General features: G+C 50.6%; 1 protein-coding gene across 1 annotated transcript in view; it reads right to left on the minus strand.

The window, feature by feature from the left end:
• Positions 1–47: 47 nt before the first annotated feature.
• The window catches only part of MNT (MAX network transcriptional repressor), a 29,285-nt gene continuing 12,574 nt past the window's right edge, over positions 48–16,758 (minus strand). The window contains exons 5-6 of the mRNA XM_069033190.1: positions 3,009–3,201; positions 48–1,500 (exon numbers count right to left, since the gene is read on the minus strand). Coding sequence (XP_068889291.1) covers positions 794–1,500; positions 3,009–3,201 — 900 coding nt within the window. The 3' untranslated portion in view covers positions 48–793. The remainder of the gene's footprint in view (positions 1,501–3,008; positions 3,202–16,758) is intronic.

The raw sequence follows: 16,758 nt of genomic DNA on the forward strand, positions 1-16,758 counted from the left end.
ACATAGCTATAAAAATCAAGTCATTTATAAAATGGCAACAAATCAAGTCTGGTTGTGTATTCTTTTTCCTTTTATTAGACAGGACAGAGAATTTCCTTAAAATGCCATAACAAGTCACAGTGATTTTAGATGGTTTTTGAAATGTAATATATCGATGGGAAATACCTTTAACATGGTTTGACTCGTGGTTTGTTGTTGGGGTTTTTTTGTCACTGTACTCTGGTCCACCAAACCATCTATCTTATAGTTTCTTGTTTAGAGAGGACACTCTGTCTTCTTCCTCCAAAAATGAATTTTGTCTCATAATCCTGCAAAATAATCAACCTTACAAAAGGCCTTCAAATGTTATATTTATATATATATGTATATACATATATATACACACACATACACACATATATATAAATATAGACTTCTATGATTTTTTTTTCCCATTCTACGCAATGTCTCGATAAAGAGATCAGCAATTTTTATTCTACAAAGAAGCAACACGTAAGAGGGCAAAATTAAAGTCTTAAGAACATCATATCCATAGTTCACTCATTACACATAAAAGGAAAAAAAATCACCATGAACAACTGTCTTTGAAGTTTCTCAGATTAGCAACTCCGAGCGCGGAGCGGCCCCGTCCTGGCGCCGGCAGCAGGCTGGGCACTGGGCGGCTCAGGACAGCCCGGCCCGGCCACTCTCGGCATTCCTGCGCCTCCCTCCCGCCGAGTCGGACGTGGTTGGAATGTATGGAGTTTCCTTAGGAAAGGTTCCCAACAAAGACCTCGCTGTCGGACCGTCCCCTCTAGGCCAGCTTCAGCGTGCTCACCGGGAACGACGGCATGGTCACCATAGTCACCGGGTTTAGGACCGTCTGCCCAACCAACTGCGGGTGATGGACAACTTGGGTTCCTACGGCCGGCTTGGCCATCACGGCCGGCTGGCCCAGGCTCGTGGTGCCGTTCACTTGCTGGTGCGAGATGGTGTGAGCGATGTGGCTCACGACGGGCTGGCTGACGGCCACGGGCTGGGGGTAGATGGGCAGCTGCGGGCCCAGGTGGGCCATGTGGTTGATGGTGGCCGGGTGCACAGTGATGTGGCCGATGGGCTGAGCAGCAGTGGTGAGTTGCACGGGGCTGGATGTGGAAGGTGCAATGTGAGCAATGTGCTTGGTCTGTGGACCCTGAATGACGTGGTTGACAGTCTGGATGACCGAGGCGTGGGTGGTGGCGGTGTGGGCGATAACAGTCGATTGCACGGTCGAGGCCGCCACGATGTGAGTCTGTGCAGGGACGATCGCCTGCGGCGGGACCAGTGCTTGTGTCTGGAGGGGGGGCTGGGCGTGGGGCTTCTGCTGGATGGACACGTGCGGGGGCAGGACCGTGGGGAGGGGGGGAGCAGCATTGGGGGGGACGGTTTTCAGCAGCTCTGGGTGCTGGCGCTGGGTGAGTTTTGGTAATGAGTTCACTGGCCTGTCATCTTCCATATCTTCATCCATGTTGTCTTCACCCTCTGGAAAACACGAAAGGAAGAAACTCCCATAAAAAAGCAAGCAGAGCATGAACTGGACCGACGAGCCTCCCTAAAAGGCAGCATCAGCAGAAGAGATGAGCAGGCGGCATCACTGAGCTACAGGCTGGTGGCACAATGGCACGGCACAGCACAAGGGCACGGCATGGCACAGCCCTCTCCTTGCTGCCTGTGGGCCAAGGACCTGGATCCAGGCAGGTGTGACAGCTCAAAGACCCAGCTAGAGCAGGGTGCTCCCAACAGGCTGGGAGGTCTCACTGGGTCAGGCGAGGGGAGCACCATGAGCAGAGGCCAACAGAAAGCACCTGGCTGAGCTCTGTCTGGGCTGAAGTGGACTCCTTCTGGGAAGAGGAACAGGGTTTCCTTTCCTGGCCAGTTGTTCCACTGATTGGCACCACCCCTTCTGCTCCCAGAGCAGGAAGGAAACAGCCATGGAGAACATGGCAGCAAGTCTCTTGTCTGGTTCTGGAAAATGGACTCTTGTCCAGTCCAGGAAGTAAGGAAGCAAAGCAGGAACATACTGGCCCTGAGATCAGGAAGACAAGCCCGGCACCCTGCACTGCCTGCTCTAGTGCCAGCCATGCAGCAAAGAATAAAAATCTCAGAAGATACAGAAGCAGCAGGAACACCAGGGAAGACACTTCCTCTCCACAAGCTCTGGCTGGCAGCAGCTTGATGTGGTCACTTTTGGCAGAGGCCACTGCAGAGGGAACAGCTAGCACTTCTAAGGACAAAGCACTGCTACTCCCAGCATCCATCAGCCTACACCTGGAGCCTGCTCCTACCAGCAGAGATGATGAGCCTGAACAAGAACCTGTGGTATCGTCTGCCTGGCATGCCAAGAGCAAATGCTGCCTTGAAGGAACTGCTGTGAATGGTTATGCACTGCTACAGCCTCCGTGTCTCTGGAAAGCTCTACATCCACAGACTGCCTACTCTTCCTACTGGTGTGGAGGGAAGCATGCACTCTCCTATCTCGCAGAAACTTCTCACTGAGAACTGCACGTCAGATATCCATTAGTGTCATTTCATCTTCACTGTGAATCCTTCTCACACAATGTGAAGGCTCATTAAAGTTGTTTAAATGCTCTGGTGATCCTCCCTGTACCAAATCCTTCTTCCATATGTGCTGAACACCCTCCCACATCCACACAAATACACCAGGATGCCCATTTCTAATGAGCAGGGCTGCAGAGCTGTGCAAGAAGAAAGCTAAGTTTGGAAAGCAGGGATTTATCTCCACAATGAGGTTGCATGTGCAAACCTGCACTTTGTTTCTACCTGACACTGATGCACAAGTTTCAGTTTACCTCACATGAGCAGCAGTGTGTTATTAACACCACCAATCATTACAAACACCCCAAAACCTTTTACTTTATTCTGAATGCAAAGAAACCCCGACGCTGCTAAAGGAAGACCCCCGCCACCCCAGCATAACGGTGTCAATGACCTTCTGTGATGATCACGAGAAAGAGAAAAATTATGGGTACCTGATGCTGTCGAGGTAGATGCCTGGTCATCCTCTGGCTGAACTGTCTGGCGAATAATTCTGTCAATCTCCAAGACATCCATCCACTGGCTCAACTCGTTCTTCAGTTCTGCCAGCCGCTGCTGGGTAGCGATCTTCTCTCTCGCCAGCCGCTCCATCTCGTGTTCATACTCTTTCTCCTTCCTCTTTAAAGTCTAAAGTCGGAGAAAAGAAAAAGAAATATGATGAGAACAAAGACAAAATAATCTACACTAATCTGGTCACTCCCATGTCCACAGCTCATTTTCTGTATTGCCAGTTATGCTGGTGTCAAATGTGTTGAGCTGTATTTACACCTGCCAAGTTCGGGCAGAAAGGGAAGGACAAGAGCCAGCACACAAAGTATCACTCTGGTTGATACTGGACACTTTCTGCTTTTTGAGGGAAAACTAATAAGCCCCCAAAACTGAAATGCTTAGAATGAAAGAAAAAGCGAAGTACTGATGAGTTTCTGGGCAACACACACTACACCAAGAGCTCCTGACCTAGAAGGGATGGTGAAGAACCAACAACCCCCTGCACCACAGGGAAGTCTGAGGTCAAACACAAAGGAAGGGTATATGTTGTCCTCTCCTGCTAATGCCCCCTTGGCACTGGGAGTTGCCACATCCAGCTGCTGCATCAGTCAACACAATATAGAGAAATGCCCCACACTGCCCAGCACTGCTGCTGGGAAATATAAACCACACAGACCTAAGGGGGATCAACTACTCCAAGTGCAGCAGAAAACAACAGGCCTGTTGTATGAGTTTTTAAGCCAGCAGTGTAGCACTGCACAGTCAGAGACCTGGTCCCCCAGCCCAGGCATAAAAGAGACAAAATTAGGTGAAATCTGTAAAACTACATCCAGACTGTCCATTTTCTGAAGTTAAGTTTCACCATTGGGAATTTAAATCCCACACACACTTCTGAAAATACCAGCCACACAGAGCCCACATGGATGCTCCTAATCCCTCACTGCTGGCAAGCACTGAGCTCAAAAGCAAACCCCACACCTGGCTCATGGTGTTCTTAACACATGCTCTTTATTTCTCTCTCAGGTTCTCCAGGATGAGTACAATCAGAGCCTGACCTCATGCCTTTCAGTAGTTCTGCTGGTGTTGTAGCTCACAAGTTTGCTGAGAAGGACCTTAAAGCCTGTTCAGCCAGGCCTTTAATGCAGCCTAAGGCAACACAGATTAGGGCAGCTCCTGCTGCTACCTTTGTCCTGGTAACAACAATAAAGGAAGTATTTTTAAAAGAGCCAAACAATGTGTGTTAGCAGGGCACAACCAGTGCAGGTGTGTCAATGGAAACAGTTTCCCTGCCTCCAGATCAGCTAAAAGCTCCTCAAAACAGAGGGTTTTCAGGCAAAGGGGACAGTTCTTTCTCTCCTGCTGATTTTCAAGCCAAAGCGGGCAGCAGACAGGCCAACATCACGATCCCACAGTTCTGTCCTGGGCAAGCCCAGCAGACCTGCAGCCTGCTGCAGGGAGGTGGCCATGGGGACAGCCAGGAAGGGAGGATGGGGACTCCTGGAATCCTGGCTCTGCCCCAGCCCTGACTCGTAGCCCAGAGATTCCCACATGGCTGAGGCCCAAATCCACAGGCTAGTTTTAAACTCTCTTTCCTATCCAATGCAGCCAAAGTATTTTGCCTGACCCAGAAAAGTCAAGTGCTGCGTGTGCTCTGATCCCCTTGCAAAGGTGCGTGGGTGAGACACGGAGCAATGGAAGGGAAGGTGAAGGTGACGAGGAAGGTGCTTGTTCCTGGGTCAGGTTTAAACATGCAAGAAGACTTGCATGTAACTTGTCTGAATGTCTTCCCCTCACTATGTCATCGGGAAAGAGGCAAGTAGAAGAAAGGATGAGGCTAAACCTGCTGTGCGAACATGAGCCCAGCCCCTCTCTGCAGCATCTCCCCAAAGCTGCTCTCCACGCAGAGCATGAGAGGACAGGACAGGAACAGCTCTCCAGGAGGAGCAGGCACGAAATCCCTGCAGCCTCGGCACCGCATTGGGCACAGCACACGCATATTCAAGCAGATTTGGCTTCATTCCCTGCTGTGAGAGGAGACTCCCAGCACTGGGAGAAAGCACTACTACAAGGTATGAGCAGGGCAGCTGGTAATTAGTTATAAACTTTTAATTACTGGGAAGGCAGGCAAACCCTCAGCAAGCACCAGGAGGAGTCTCCTAGCCAAGAGAGCCAGGGAGTTCACTGTGTCAGTCTGAGGCACTCCACAGGCTTTGGGAGCTGGCACTGGTCCAAGTCCGGCCCTGTGGGCTCTGCCTCCCTCAGTGCCAGCAGTCCCAGCCCTTGACTGGGCGCCAGCTCCCGGCAGCCCCTCGCTGGGTCTGCGGCACGGCTGGGCGCGCTCCAAGGGGAGCTGCTGGGGAGGCTGCAGCAGCAGATGGGCTGGAGGCACCGCAAATCTTTCAAAAACTATTCTGGGATGCAATTCACTGGAGCTCACTTGGTAAAGCCAGATCTCCAGGCTGAGCTGCTCTGGCCTAGTAATGAACTGGGTGTGATTAACTGGAGCCCTCCTCCCTCTCCTGCAGCTCCCTCGGAGCACAGCCACTCTCTGCAGGTACACGTGGGTGCAGTCCCCTCCAGTGTGCCCTGCACCAGGAGCTGAGCCTGGGAGCACAGTGCAGCAACGAGCGCTCACTGAGGGACAGGGAGCAGGGACCCTCCTGCCCCTGCACTCCTTGCCACCGCAGCCAGCGTGGATGGTGCAGCTGCGCGTCTCCCCACGTGCCCTCTGCCCGCGGCACTGCCAGCCCCGGGGACACGCAGATCTCTGGCATCCGCCCTCTGACAGATTATTTTCTGCAAATCATCCTGCCCACATCAGGTGCCAGGATTTCCCGTCAGTCAACAGAAAGTCCACAGTGACGGCCAAACCTTAGTCACTGGGACTGTGGTCACTGACCTGCCCCTGCACATCAAAACCTTTAGAGACACCCACTGATCCCCGGGATGTTTTTCTAAAACAGGAATTTCTGTCAGCACTATCACCATGGATCCCATGCAATACAAAACCAGCCACTTTAAAATAACATATAACCACACATTCTTTTCTCCAAACCCAAGCCTTTGGAATTTTCCAACAGAATGGGCAGTAATGGTAGCACTGAAAAGGGCAGAGGGCACCCTAAAACTACAAACAACACAGTAACTGTGAATTAAATTTTGATAAAAGAAATTCATACAAATGACCAACCACCTTTCCTTCAAGATCTGAAATTTCATTAAGGCAGAGGCCTGGGCCAGCTGCGAGGCAGGAGCTGCCATCTGACCCACCTCCACAGCCACTGGGAAGGACCATGGCAAGGGTTCACGTCTGGTGCTGGCACCTTGGATGACAGTTAAGCTGCTTGCCAAGATCCTGAAGGACACACACTTAACCTGGCTCATGAAATACTGATCCTGTTTCTCCACAGTGGAAAAATCACTGAAGTTACCTGCATTTCTGTTTTCCCACTTCCTCAGAGCGGCCAGGCTGGGCTGGCCCCAGGAAGGCCAGGCTCGAGCTCTGCTCTGTTAGCAGAGGGCAGCCCAAAGCCGGGGGTGGCACGTCACTGAGCACAGCCCACGTGCACCACAGCAGCGCCAGATCTGCTGCAGCAGCAGAGCCCACCCCACCCCAGACTGCTCTCTGCAAGCACCAGGCTCCAGCACAGATCCTCCCTCTTACGTCTGTGCCTCCATCACTGTAGCATTTCTTTTTTTCCTGTTAAGCAGTTGGGAACCCTGGTTGCCCAGGCAACTGTTACACTGCAGTGTGAGGAACCTACAGAAGCTACGACTTTAGAACTCTTCCTCATACTCTTGTGAATCCATCCATGGCTTTTGATGCTTGAGAAGTTTTGTAAATCAGCTGCTGGCTCTGGTGAAAGCAGATATGTTCCATTCTGAACAGTGTCAGTTCTGCTGAGCTGAAGCTGAGAGTGAGCCCTTTGCAGCAGAGCAAAGGCCTGAGCCTCCCCTGCCAGGCACCACTGCAGCGGGCACAGCAGGGGCTGCTCCACAGGCAGGTGGAAGCAGTGACAAGGGCACAAGGGCACTGGTGAGTCCCTTCATCTTTAATTTAAACACCACCAACCAAATTAAAATCCATGTGTCAGTTTGCTTTTGCTCCCCTGAGTATGTGAGTCTTCTCCTGTACCTGTCAGCTCCTTGGCAGCCTTTATCCACCTGGATTACTGAAGCGAGACCAGATGACTGCAACAACAGCGAAGGCCTGACACAATTCCAGAGGTAACACTTCCCCACTTTGTGCCCACTGTCCCGGCTGTTTTGGAGCCACTGTTTGGTCCTTGAGTGCATCTCCCTGTCATTATTCGGTAAACAAACCGTACACCAACTCCTGCTCTCCTTATGTAGCAACAATCATTTGTCACTGCAAAGAATTTTCCATTTTATAGCTGTCTGTAATTAAATTGCTCACTCTCACATCAAGACTGGAAATAATGCCCCCAATGCCTTCCCTGCCTCAGGAATGTTGCTGGCCCTGCGGCTGGCATAAGTGAGGTTTAAAAGGCCTTATTACACAGCTTCCCTCATAAACATTTTATTAGCAGTTTAAAAACACACTTTCAATTATGAGCTTTTCCAAAGAATGTTTCAGCTGCTTTCTTCTCTTACATGGCATTCGCTGATTGAAAACACCTCATCAATGAGCAATTAGGAGAGTGATTGGCAATTCTGAGCTGGATTCTTCAACTCTCTGCCCTGGGGATCACAGCTGGTGCCACAGAGTGGGATCTACTGGGCATGGGAGGGTCCTCAGCTGCCATTCCACCTGACAGACCTCCAGCACAGACCAGACCAGCTGTTCAGGCTCCCCATTGCTGCACAGAGCTGTGATTCCTATACGTAATGGAAAAAACCCTAAATCCTAAGAAAAGGATCTTATCCTTGCTGGGACTGCCACAGTGCAGGAGATCCACAGTAGGAGCAAGCATCCACCAGCCTGACTCCAAAAACATTCCAACCAGGACCAGAGGGATGCTGGGGAACCAGCTGTCCCCACACAGCCCCGGATGGAACCCAAACAGCTCCAGCTCCAAACTCCATGGCCAAGCCATCACACTCACCTGTAGGACTTGGGGATTTTCCATCACTTCTATCAATTCTGGGCATTCCTAACTCCAATCGTGCTAAATTGTCTCAGCTCCTCAGCTGCCACGAGCAGTTTGTTCACAGCCCAGCACCTACAACAACCACCTGCCCCAACCCCAGCTGACCTGCTGCGATGGAGGGAGTGGAGCCTACGGCAGCGGGAAGATGAGGAGCCAGTTCCCCCGGCACTGGGCCAGCATCCCCAGCCTCTGCAGCCACTGCCTGCACCCGCTGAGGTGACAGCACCTACCAGACCCTGCCCTGCACCGCGGACCCCCGGCCCCGCTCCTGCCGATGCCAACCAGCCCCTCTGTTTGCGAGAAGCAGCCGTGTGTGAACCCCGGCTGGTTGCCACGGGAACCAAAGCCATGGTTTCCATGGCAACTGCTCCATTCTGCTGGCTCTCGGAGATGAGATCCTGCAGTGATGCTGGATGTGCTGGCCTGGTACCACCGACGGGAAATACAGGTGGGGCACAACAGCCCCACCACAGAGCAACGTCACCACTGTGCTGCAGCCACCCCGGTACTGTCACCACCCACAGCTACACCTGACCGCAGCCTGGGCCACAGGAGCCTCTGCTCAGCACAGGAGCACAGCCTCGCTTTCTCCCAGCACAGGGTAAAATCACAACGGGCTTGACCCAAAGCCCTAAGGCATTAACAGATGCAGCACCGGGAGAACAGGGCGAGGGTCTCGCCGTGACCAGTCCCCAGCAGACCGGGAGAGGGGACAGCCTGTGTGCTAATGAGGGGGAAGTGCAGGACAAGGACTTCAGGCTCCCAGTGTTCACGCCTCAGATTCAGCCTCCCAAGATCTGAAACTCAATCAACCAGGACCAAAACCAAAATAAAGCCTGCAAGGTGAAACAGAGACTGTCCCTCGCTCCCCACCAGTGTGACCCCCTGCACCAACAGCCAGGCCATGGGTGTTTGCCAGCAGCCTTGTGACCCAGCTCTTCCACGTGTTCAACCCCTGGCTGAGGACGGCAGCCAAGGAGCGCTGCTGTATTCCAGGAGGGGACCTCACCCTCACACAGGCACGGGCACTTCAGGGAAGGAGCACGTCCTCGCTGCACAGGCCACACCTGCACAGGCTGCACCCACTTTTCGGCAGGTCCCAGTGGGGTGGGCACCACCCACCATGGCTCAACCTGGCTGCAAGGGTAGGGACGAACTTCTAGACAGAAATACTTCCCAGAATAGGAAATCTGCCTGGAGCAGAGCAATCGTGGAAAATAAGAACATGCGTTGGTATTTACATTTATCATTTCACAGTGATAAATGCAGTTCAGGCTCCTGATAAAAAGAGACAGGAGGCCATAATCTGTGATCAAAACTAGGGCTGGAACATGGCTGTTTGCACTGACCTGTCAGAGCCAGCCTCCTGAAGCACCACGCTCTGGACAAAGTATAAAGAGTCACTGGGGCAGAGGGGAGGAAGAACCCAAATCAGGAAGACAAAAAATAAACTCAGAAAAAAAACATTAACAACAACAAAAAAAAGGTAACAACCAACTGGAACCCACAGAACAACAAAGCAGGGAAAAGCAGAGCCATCCCCAGGCCAGTCACTGGACCCATGCTGGTTGCTACCAGTTAAGCAGATCTGGTTTATTCCTTGACATGACTCCCAAGGACACAAGAAATTCAATTTTAAAATAATTGAAGTATGACTTGCAATCACTTGGTGTTATGTTTGGTCGTGTGTTTTGCTCTTCCTATTTTTATTTTTTTAACCTGTCTCTGTCGTTCAGGAAACAAACAAGACATTTTTAATGATTGCAGTGGATTCTGGATGCCCCAAAGACCCTGAAATACCGTGGTGTGTTTGTTACTTAGAAAATGACCCCAAACAAATTATAATAACTTGGGAAATTAAAACTTGAGAATTTTTATTTCAAATTTACTTCTGCAGCACTTAAATTTAAAAAAGAATTGAAATTTTAAAAATAGTGGGAAATACACTTTTGAGATTAACTGTTACCATTTCCTGCAAACAGAAATGAAGCATGCTGCATCTCAAGAAGGGATTACTATTAACAACACAACTGCTGGACGCAGGACCCTGGAAGCTCTTCCCAAGCCTTTGTGATGATGAATGGACAGCAGCTCCAGAGGGCAACAGGCTGGTTTATGCCTTGGAGCCACAGCCAGACCCTGTCTGCCAGGGATGAGGAGGAGACTTCTGAGCAGACACATTATCCCTACATCGACTTGCTGCAGTGCTTCTGTATTTTCCTTGCAGGCATCTCTGGGCAGCTGCAGGAGCCCAGGCAGAGTTTTGGATGGGTCCTGGGTGCAGCCCTCCCTTTGTTCCCATTCCTACACTTCGGCTCAGCCAACAGGCACAAGGCACAGGTGAGCTGCACACCTGAAGGAAACCTGCCCAGGGAGCAGGGAAGTGAGGGCTTCTCCTGGGAGAGGACACCTCCCAAAACACAGTTCTGGCAGGTGATGGCAGTCCCAACAGCCAAGGGCTCTGACAGAACCACTCCCCCACACCACGGCAGCAGGTCCAAGGTCCTGGTGACTCAGAGAATGCCATCGTCCCGCACCACCTCTCCTTCCTGTTTCCCCATCCGTCTAAGGAGGTCAGTGCCAGTTACTCACATCCCAGCAGCTCCACCCACGGCCCACAGAGCAGACCTGGGTCACCAGAGAATTTCTCTCCATCCACCTCCCTCATTGTCAGGGCCATGGTGGCAGTGGGAGGACACAAGACCCAGCTGTTAAACACAAACCAACTCCAGCACCTGTACGAGGCCACAAGGCAAAGCTGTGCCCAGGTGGAAACCTCTGTCTGTGCTGGAGGGCTTGGGTCTGCACTACTGCTGGCAGTGTCAGAATCCCCCTCATTTATTGTTTTGTAGCTAACAACATTGGCTGCTGTGATACGCACAGCTGCAGAGTTCAGAGAACATGGAAGTCTGCAGCACTCCACACACCATGGTTATCGCTTTCTTACAACTATTTGTTAGCAGTTCCCATCAGTCAGTAACTACTTCATGGTAACTTCAAAGAGTATCAACACACACCTCTGCTACTGACAAGAACAGGAACCCAACCTGCCCTGTCACTTGTGCCACAGGGTCCAGACCTCTTCCCAGTCAGGCCCTCGAGGAAGGGCAAACCCACAAAGCAAACCACACAGCTGTGATGTTTGGCAGGGTTTTGGGTTGTTTGGGGCTTTTGCTGTGTTTTAAAGGCAGGCGACTTCTGCAATGTCACACATAAAATAGAGCCCATGCAACCAAGCTGTAATCATCACTGCTCTCGTTAAAATAATCATCAACCCTCTTGGCAAAGGTTAAGAAACAGCCTTCAATCACTCAACAAGGTCCAAATGCTGGACATTTTTAATCACAGGACATGTTCTGCAGCCAATCCTGCAAACAAAAATGCCCTGATGGCTCCCTGGATGAGCCTCCCTGCAGACAGGTCCTGCTGCAGCTGGAGGAACAGTGGGAAATTCAGTTTTACATTTTTAAGTAGCTTCCAACTTGCTTTATTAAAACCTATTTTTTTGAAGATCTTACTTCTCATCACTTTCTGAAATCTACAGATGACACCACCTTGCATGACCATAGCCTATGGATGCTGGAGGCCTTCATTACTGGCACTGAAATTCAGGCTAATTAGACAAGATAGAATCAGTGGATCAGGTCAGGTAAACAACATGAAGCAGCACAGCTTGGCATGTGAACGCTGCTCACGTGAGGGAGGCACGGCAGGTACTGATGGACCCAACTCTTACTAGACAAGTTTTACAGAAGATGAGTATATTCACCTCACAGCTAGCACAGAATAAAAACACAGTTACAGCCATCCTCATCAAGGTGGGGAACTTAACAGGATTCAGCAGCACGGTTTGGTTTATGCATTTTGGTCAATAATCCAGCCACAACATTGCCTGAATGTAAACGAGTTCTGGTCTTTAACCACAACCATTGTCAGACCTGTGGGTTTGTGCCTGCAGTCTAGCACCTCCTGCACCAGCATCTGGCATGGCTGCAGGGTCCTCTGCACCCATCAACACCCAAACCCCAAATCAAGCACTGCTATGGGACTCAAAAACCCACCAGTCTTGTTCTGGTCCTCTACATGCAGGTAGGGATGAATTACTGTGCTCAGGGACCAATGAAATGACAGGTAAATAAACTAAAAGACAAAGAGATGCTGTGGATCTTAAAAGGAAAATTTAACCAATGTAAAACCAGTATCTGGTCTGTTCACATGTCCATGAGATCAGCTTAAAAAGGGCATCACAAAGGATTTCTACATATACTATTTAGGCATCCTTGGATAGTACTTTGGATTCCTTCTACCCTGAAGGGAGTCAATTCTGTTGATTATTGTTGGCATGAGTAGAAAACTACATTATTCTTAGGTGCACAACTGTTGCTTCAGGCAGCCTGAGAAGCCAAGGGAGATGAGCTGAGGATAAACAACTTAAACATCATGGATGATTGGCAGCACTGGTGAGCACAGGTAAGTCAGCTCCCGAAGGGTTTCACTCCTGGCAGGAGGTCAGGCATCAGCTCTATTATTTACTGTTTGAGTTTGATGAACTCATTTTCTCAATGATCTGAGACCTGTGAACTTCTGTCCCTGCTTTAACTTCACTCCGGAGCAGCTACATATGACAAAGGAAAGCGCCATTGATCTGACAGCAGTGACCAAGGCCAGCTGAGGCCACAGCCCGGCCACACGGAGCCAGACCAGCTGAGGAAGCCCCGTTTGTAATCAGAGGAGGAAATCAAGCACACTTCCCCCAAAATGAACAATGTAGCAATTTAATTGGGAATTTATGGACACGTCCATTACCTTGAGTTCAGAACACCAGGACGTTTTTTTAGTCAAACATTTTTTTTTAGCTCCTGAGGAAGGCATCAGGCCATGGAAACTATCAGGGGCTGCTTCTAACCACCTGCGATGAGCTGGGAGAGAGCCGCAGCACAGCTTCATCTCACTTTGGAAAGGGAAGGTTTCCACCATGAAGACTACTTCACTTTGGTAAAATACTTTCCTGGCCAGCTGGACTGCAGTTCAAGTGACAGCAAGACTGTTCACATAAGCAGACTTGTGACTTTTAAATAGCTTTGCCACTCATTTATACATCCCTCTAAGTGCAACAAACCAGAAAAATCAAAAGACTGGTTTGCATCAAAAATTTATCTGGGTGATTTCTGGGAAGACTGGCCCCAGAGGCAAATTTTCAGCCAGTGGCCACCTGTGGCCCTGTTCCAGTACCTGTCCCATCAGCAGGATGTGGTGTACAGGGCCAACCCCAGCTCTTGGGGGAAAAGGAAATTTCACCCTTCTTGCCCCTGCCCAAGGAAATAACGACAAACTGGCCATATAAATCCTCAGTTCGGCACAGCTACATTTTGTCTCTAACACCACAAGCAGGGCTGCCAGAGGACTTCTGTAAAATTGTAAGTGAAGTCTGTTTCACAAACAGAGCCAAAACCGCTCTGTACAACCACAGCCTATCTGTCACCACAGCAGCCCCCCAGAGCCTCTGCCATACCCAGCAGCATGTGCAGGGGGTGGGATCACAGTGGTGTCTTGTTTCAACACCTTCCAAAGACTTCTGCTCTTTGCCTTTTGCATGCCCTGGGAAGCTCAGCTGCATCTCAGATTTTGAAAGCACATTGTTATTTAGTCAGCATTTGAACTGTACTGGGGAAACTGGCCAACAAGCAGGACCTGCAGCACACCCTGAGACTGACGGGCTGGGCTGTGTGCCAGTTGTCCCAGGGTCACCTGGTGAGCAAATCACCTGGATGTCATCTGACACTAAGTGTACAATAGAAAATAACCCCTGAAACTGGAGGGTGTGCAGGTGCCACAGTGACAGGGACAGTTTGAGAACACAGAGCAGCAGTCTTGCTTAAGGGCTTCAGTTAGTTTCCAAAGAAGACGATTACGTTTCCTAGGGGGCAAGGAATCCTTCAGAGAGAACCAAATCCGAATGCCCAGCTGCACAGGCTGTGAGCTGTGTCTGACGTGCTGCCCCAGCAGCCCCTTCCCCAGCACAGGCACAGAGGGGCTCTGGGGAGGACAGGCCTGTCCTCTGCCTGGGGACACTGCTCAGGAGCAACCGAGGGGACAGGGCTCTGCTCTCTCTTTAAACAAACAGCATTTTATTCTCACCGTGGTTTTTTCCACATCACTCCATGCATCTTACAAACTTCCCAGAGGTCTTCAGCATTTTCACTCAGGTTTTGCAGGCGGGAGAGTGAAGAACAAGAGCCGAGGTGGCCCATCTAACAAACGGACTTGGTCGGAGGTGTGTGCTGGGGTCTGGAGCCCACTCTGCTGCTGGACCCACTGGGACACCCTCCTCAGCTGAGAGCCGTGGCACAACAGCCCACACCGCCCCAAGCTGAATCACCAGCTAAAGGGATTATTAACTTCCAGCTGAGTTGGGCCCCATTTCCTTTGTGTAACAGTGTGCTTAATTGCAAATTCTAATTTACTGTTGCAAAGCACAAGCCCAGGTCCAAGGATAAATTAAAATGACTGCTCTATGGGAAGTTTGGAATTTAACTTTCTAACTTATCTGATTTGACGCAGATACAAATATTTAAATCCAGCCAAGGAAACAAACAGCCTGTTTCTCAGAAGTTCCAGCTGGGAAGGGGGGAAGGAAGGATTTTGTAGGAAGAGAGGCTGCAACAATCAGTGTACTGTCACAGTGCCTGTGGGAGCAGAGCAGCCGCTATGCAGAGCTCTGGCCGGCGCTGTGCTGCTCCCCTGCACGGCTCATTTGGGTTTGGATTTTTTGGGCTTTTTTTTTTCCCTTTAGTGAAAACCTGCTTTGCTATCCTGAGAATAAGAGCTTTTACTTTTAAATCCCTTTTGTACAATTGCCCTGTTCTCTTTTCAAGGGAAACACGGAGCCTGTGAGTGAAACACACGGAGCCTGGCACTTGAGCAGTGGCCATCCCCACACTGATAGATGTAAGTTTTGTTGAGACAGATCAAAGCTAAATTGAAACTGCAGTAAAAAAAAAAATTAAATATTATTATTATTTTTGAATGCTGAAATTTCAAATCAGATTTTTAATAATCTGGTTTTTTTTCAGGCAAATAAAGAGTGCTCAAGTTTTTAGCACAACTGAATCCTGTGACTGAGTCACAGACCCACAGCTTTGGTGCTGCCAAGGAAAATAGTGCTCAGGATACTCCCTGAGCAGCTGCCAGAGACGCTCCCACTGCCCAGCAAAATGATGAGGAGGAGATGCAGCAAGGAGGTTACACAACGTCACAGGCCATGCTGTGTCACTGCCCGCGGGGCAGGGAGCCAGCTCCGCACCGGTGCCGGGTGAGTGCCAGCTCACAGCCGCCGGCGGGCAGCCCTGCCACGCCAGCGAGGCCTGGTGCTCGCCATGTGCTCCCCACACACGTGGGGATGGACGCTGGTACGGGCCCGAGGTCACCGTGACCTCCTCCACCACACCAGGCGAGCACCCAGCTGCAGGCCAGCTGACCGACCCGCCCAGCGCCACCACACCGACCGACCGACGGACAGCCACGGACAGCTGGCCGGCCGGTCCCCTCCCAGGACTGCACACCCCAGACCGGCCACCGGAGAGGTTCCTCCCACAAACTACACCGTCTGTGGTGCATGGGCAGCACAGCTGGCAAACCAGAGCTGTGGCACAGCCCCTGTCGGCGTGAAGGTCCCAACACCAGAGGGGAAATACTGTGCCACTAACCCTGCCAATCGCTGCATTTTCACTTCACTGATTGATTGAACACTGGTGTAACTGCACCACCCCAAGAATAGCTCCTGGACCATCACAAAAGCAGTTTACACCTCCCAAGAGGACATGCTGAGGGTTTCACTCCCAGCGATATACAGAGCTGTCGGTCTGAACGCTCACAGGCAGCACAGAACTGCACTGCACCGAGGCCTCCAGCGCTGCACAAGGCAGCCAGGAAGGAGGGAGAGGCAGGACTGGCCATCACCACTGACAGCCTCAAACAGAATTTCAAGCTGCCTTCCAAAAGCACAAAATAAAAACACTGCAGAGCAGAATCTGCTCACAGAGAAGTCTGCACCTGCATCAGTATTCCCAGGGTGTCAGCCCCGACTCCAGAAACAGCTCCACTCCAAATACCCTGACTCAGTACTCAGCCCCGGATGCAGTTTCCAGATGAATTTTAATTGCATTACATGCTACTGATTTCACATTCACAGGGGACATCTACAACAATTTATTTTGTGCTACCATTAACCACTTGCACAAACAATAAACAAGCAAACACTAACACTTATTTCCCTCCAGCTACAAACACAACTCATTTTTACCTGTGCTTTCTCCCACATTCACTCCTGGTGCCCCATCCACCTACAGCTTCATGCTGCAACCCCTAATTCCAGGCTTCCCTTGCCTCCAAGCAAATGACTTGTACTCACATGTCAATCTCATCAAAATTTTGAGACATACCAAATCTTCACAGAAATCCATCCAAACAGAAAACCTCCCCATACACACGTATTAAAATTCACCTGAGCCCAAAAGGAGCAACTGAAATTCACTCAGCCTGGATTGCTAAGATCACCTGAATTATCTGCTCCCTGCCATCAACA

Source organism: Aphelocoma coerulescens, chromosome 19, assembly GCF_041296385.1.
Source record: "Aphelocoma coerulescens isolate FSJ_1873_10779 chromosome 19, UR_Acoe_1.0, whole genome shotgun sequence".
Taxonomy (NCBI): domain Eukaryota; kingdom Metazoa; phylum Chordata; class Aves; order Passeriformes; family Corvidae; genus Aphelocoma; species Aphelocoma coerulescens.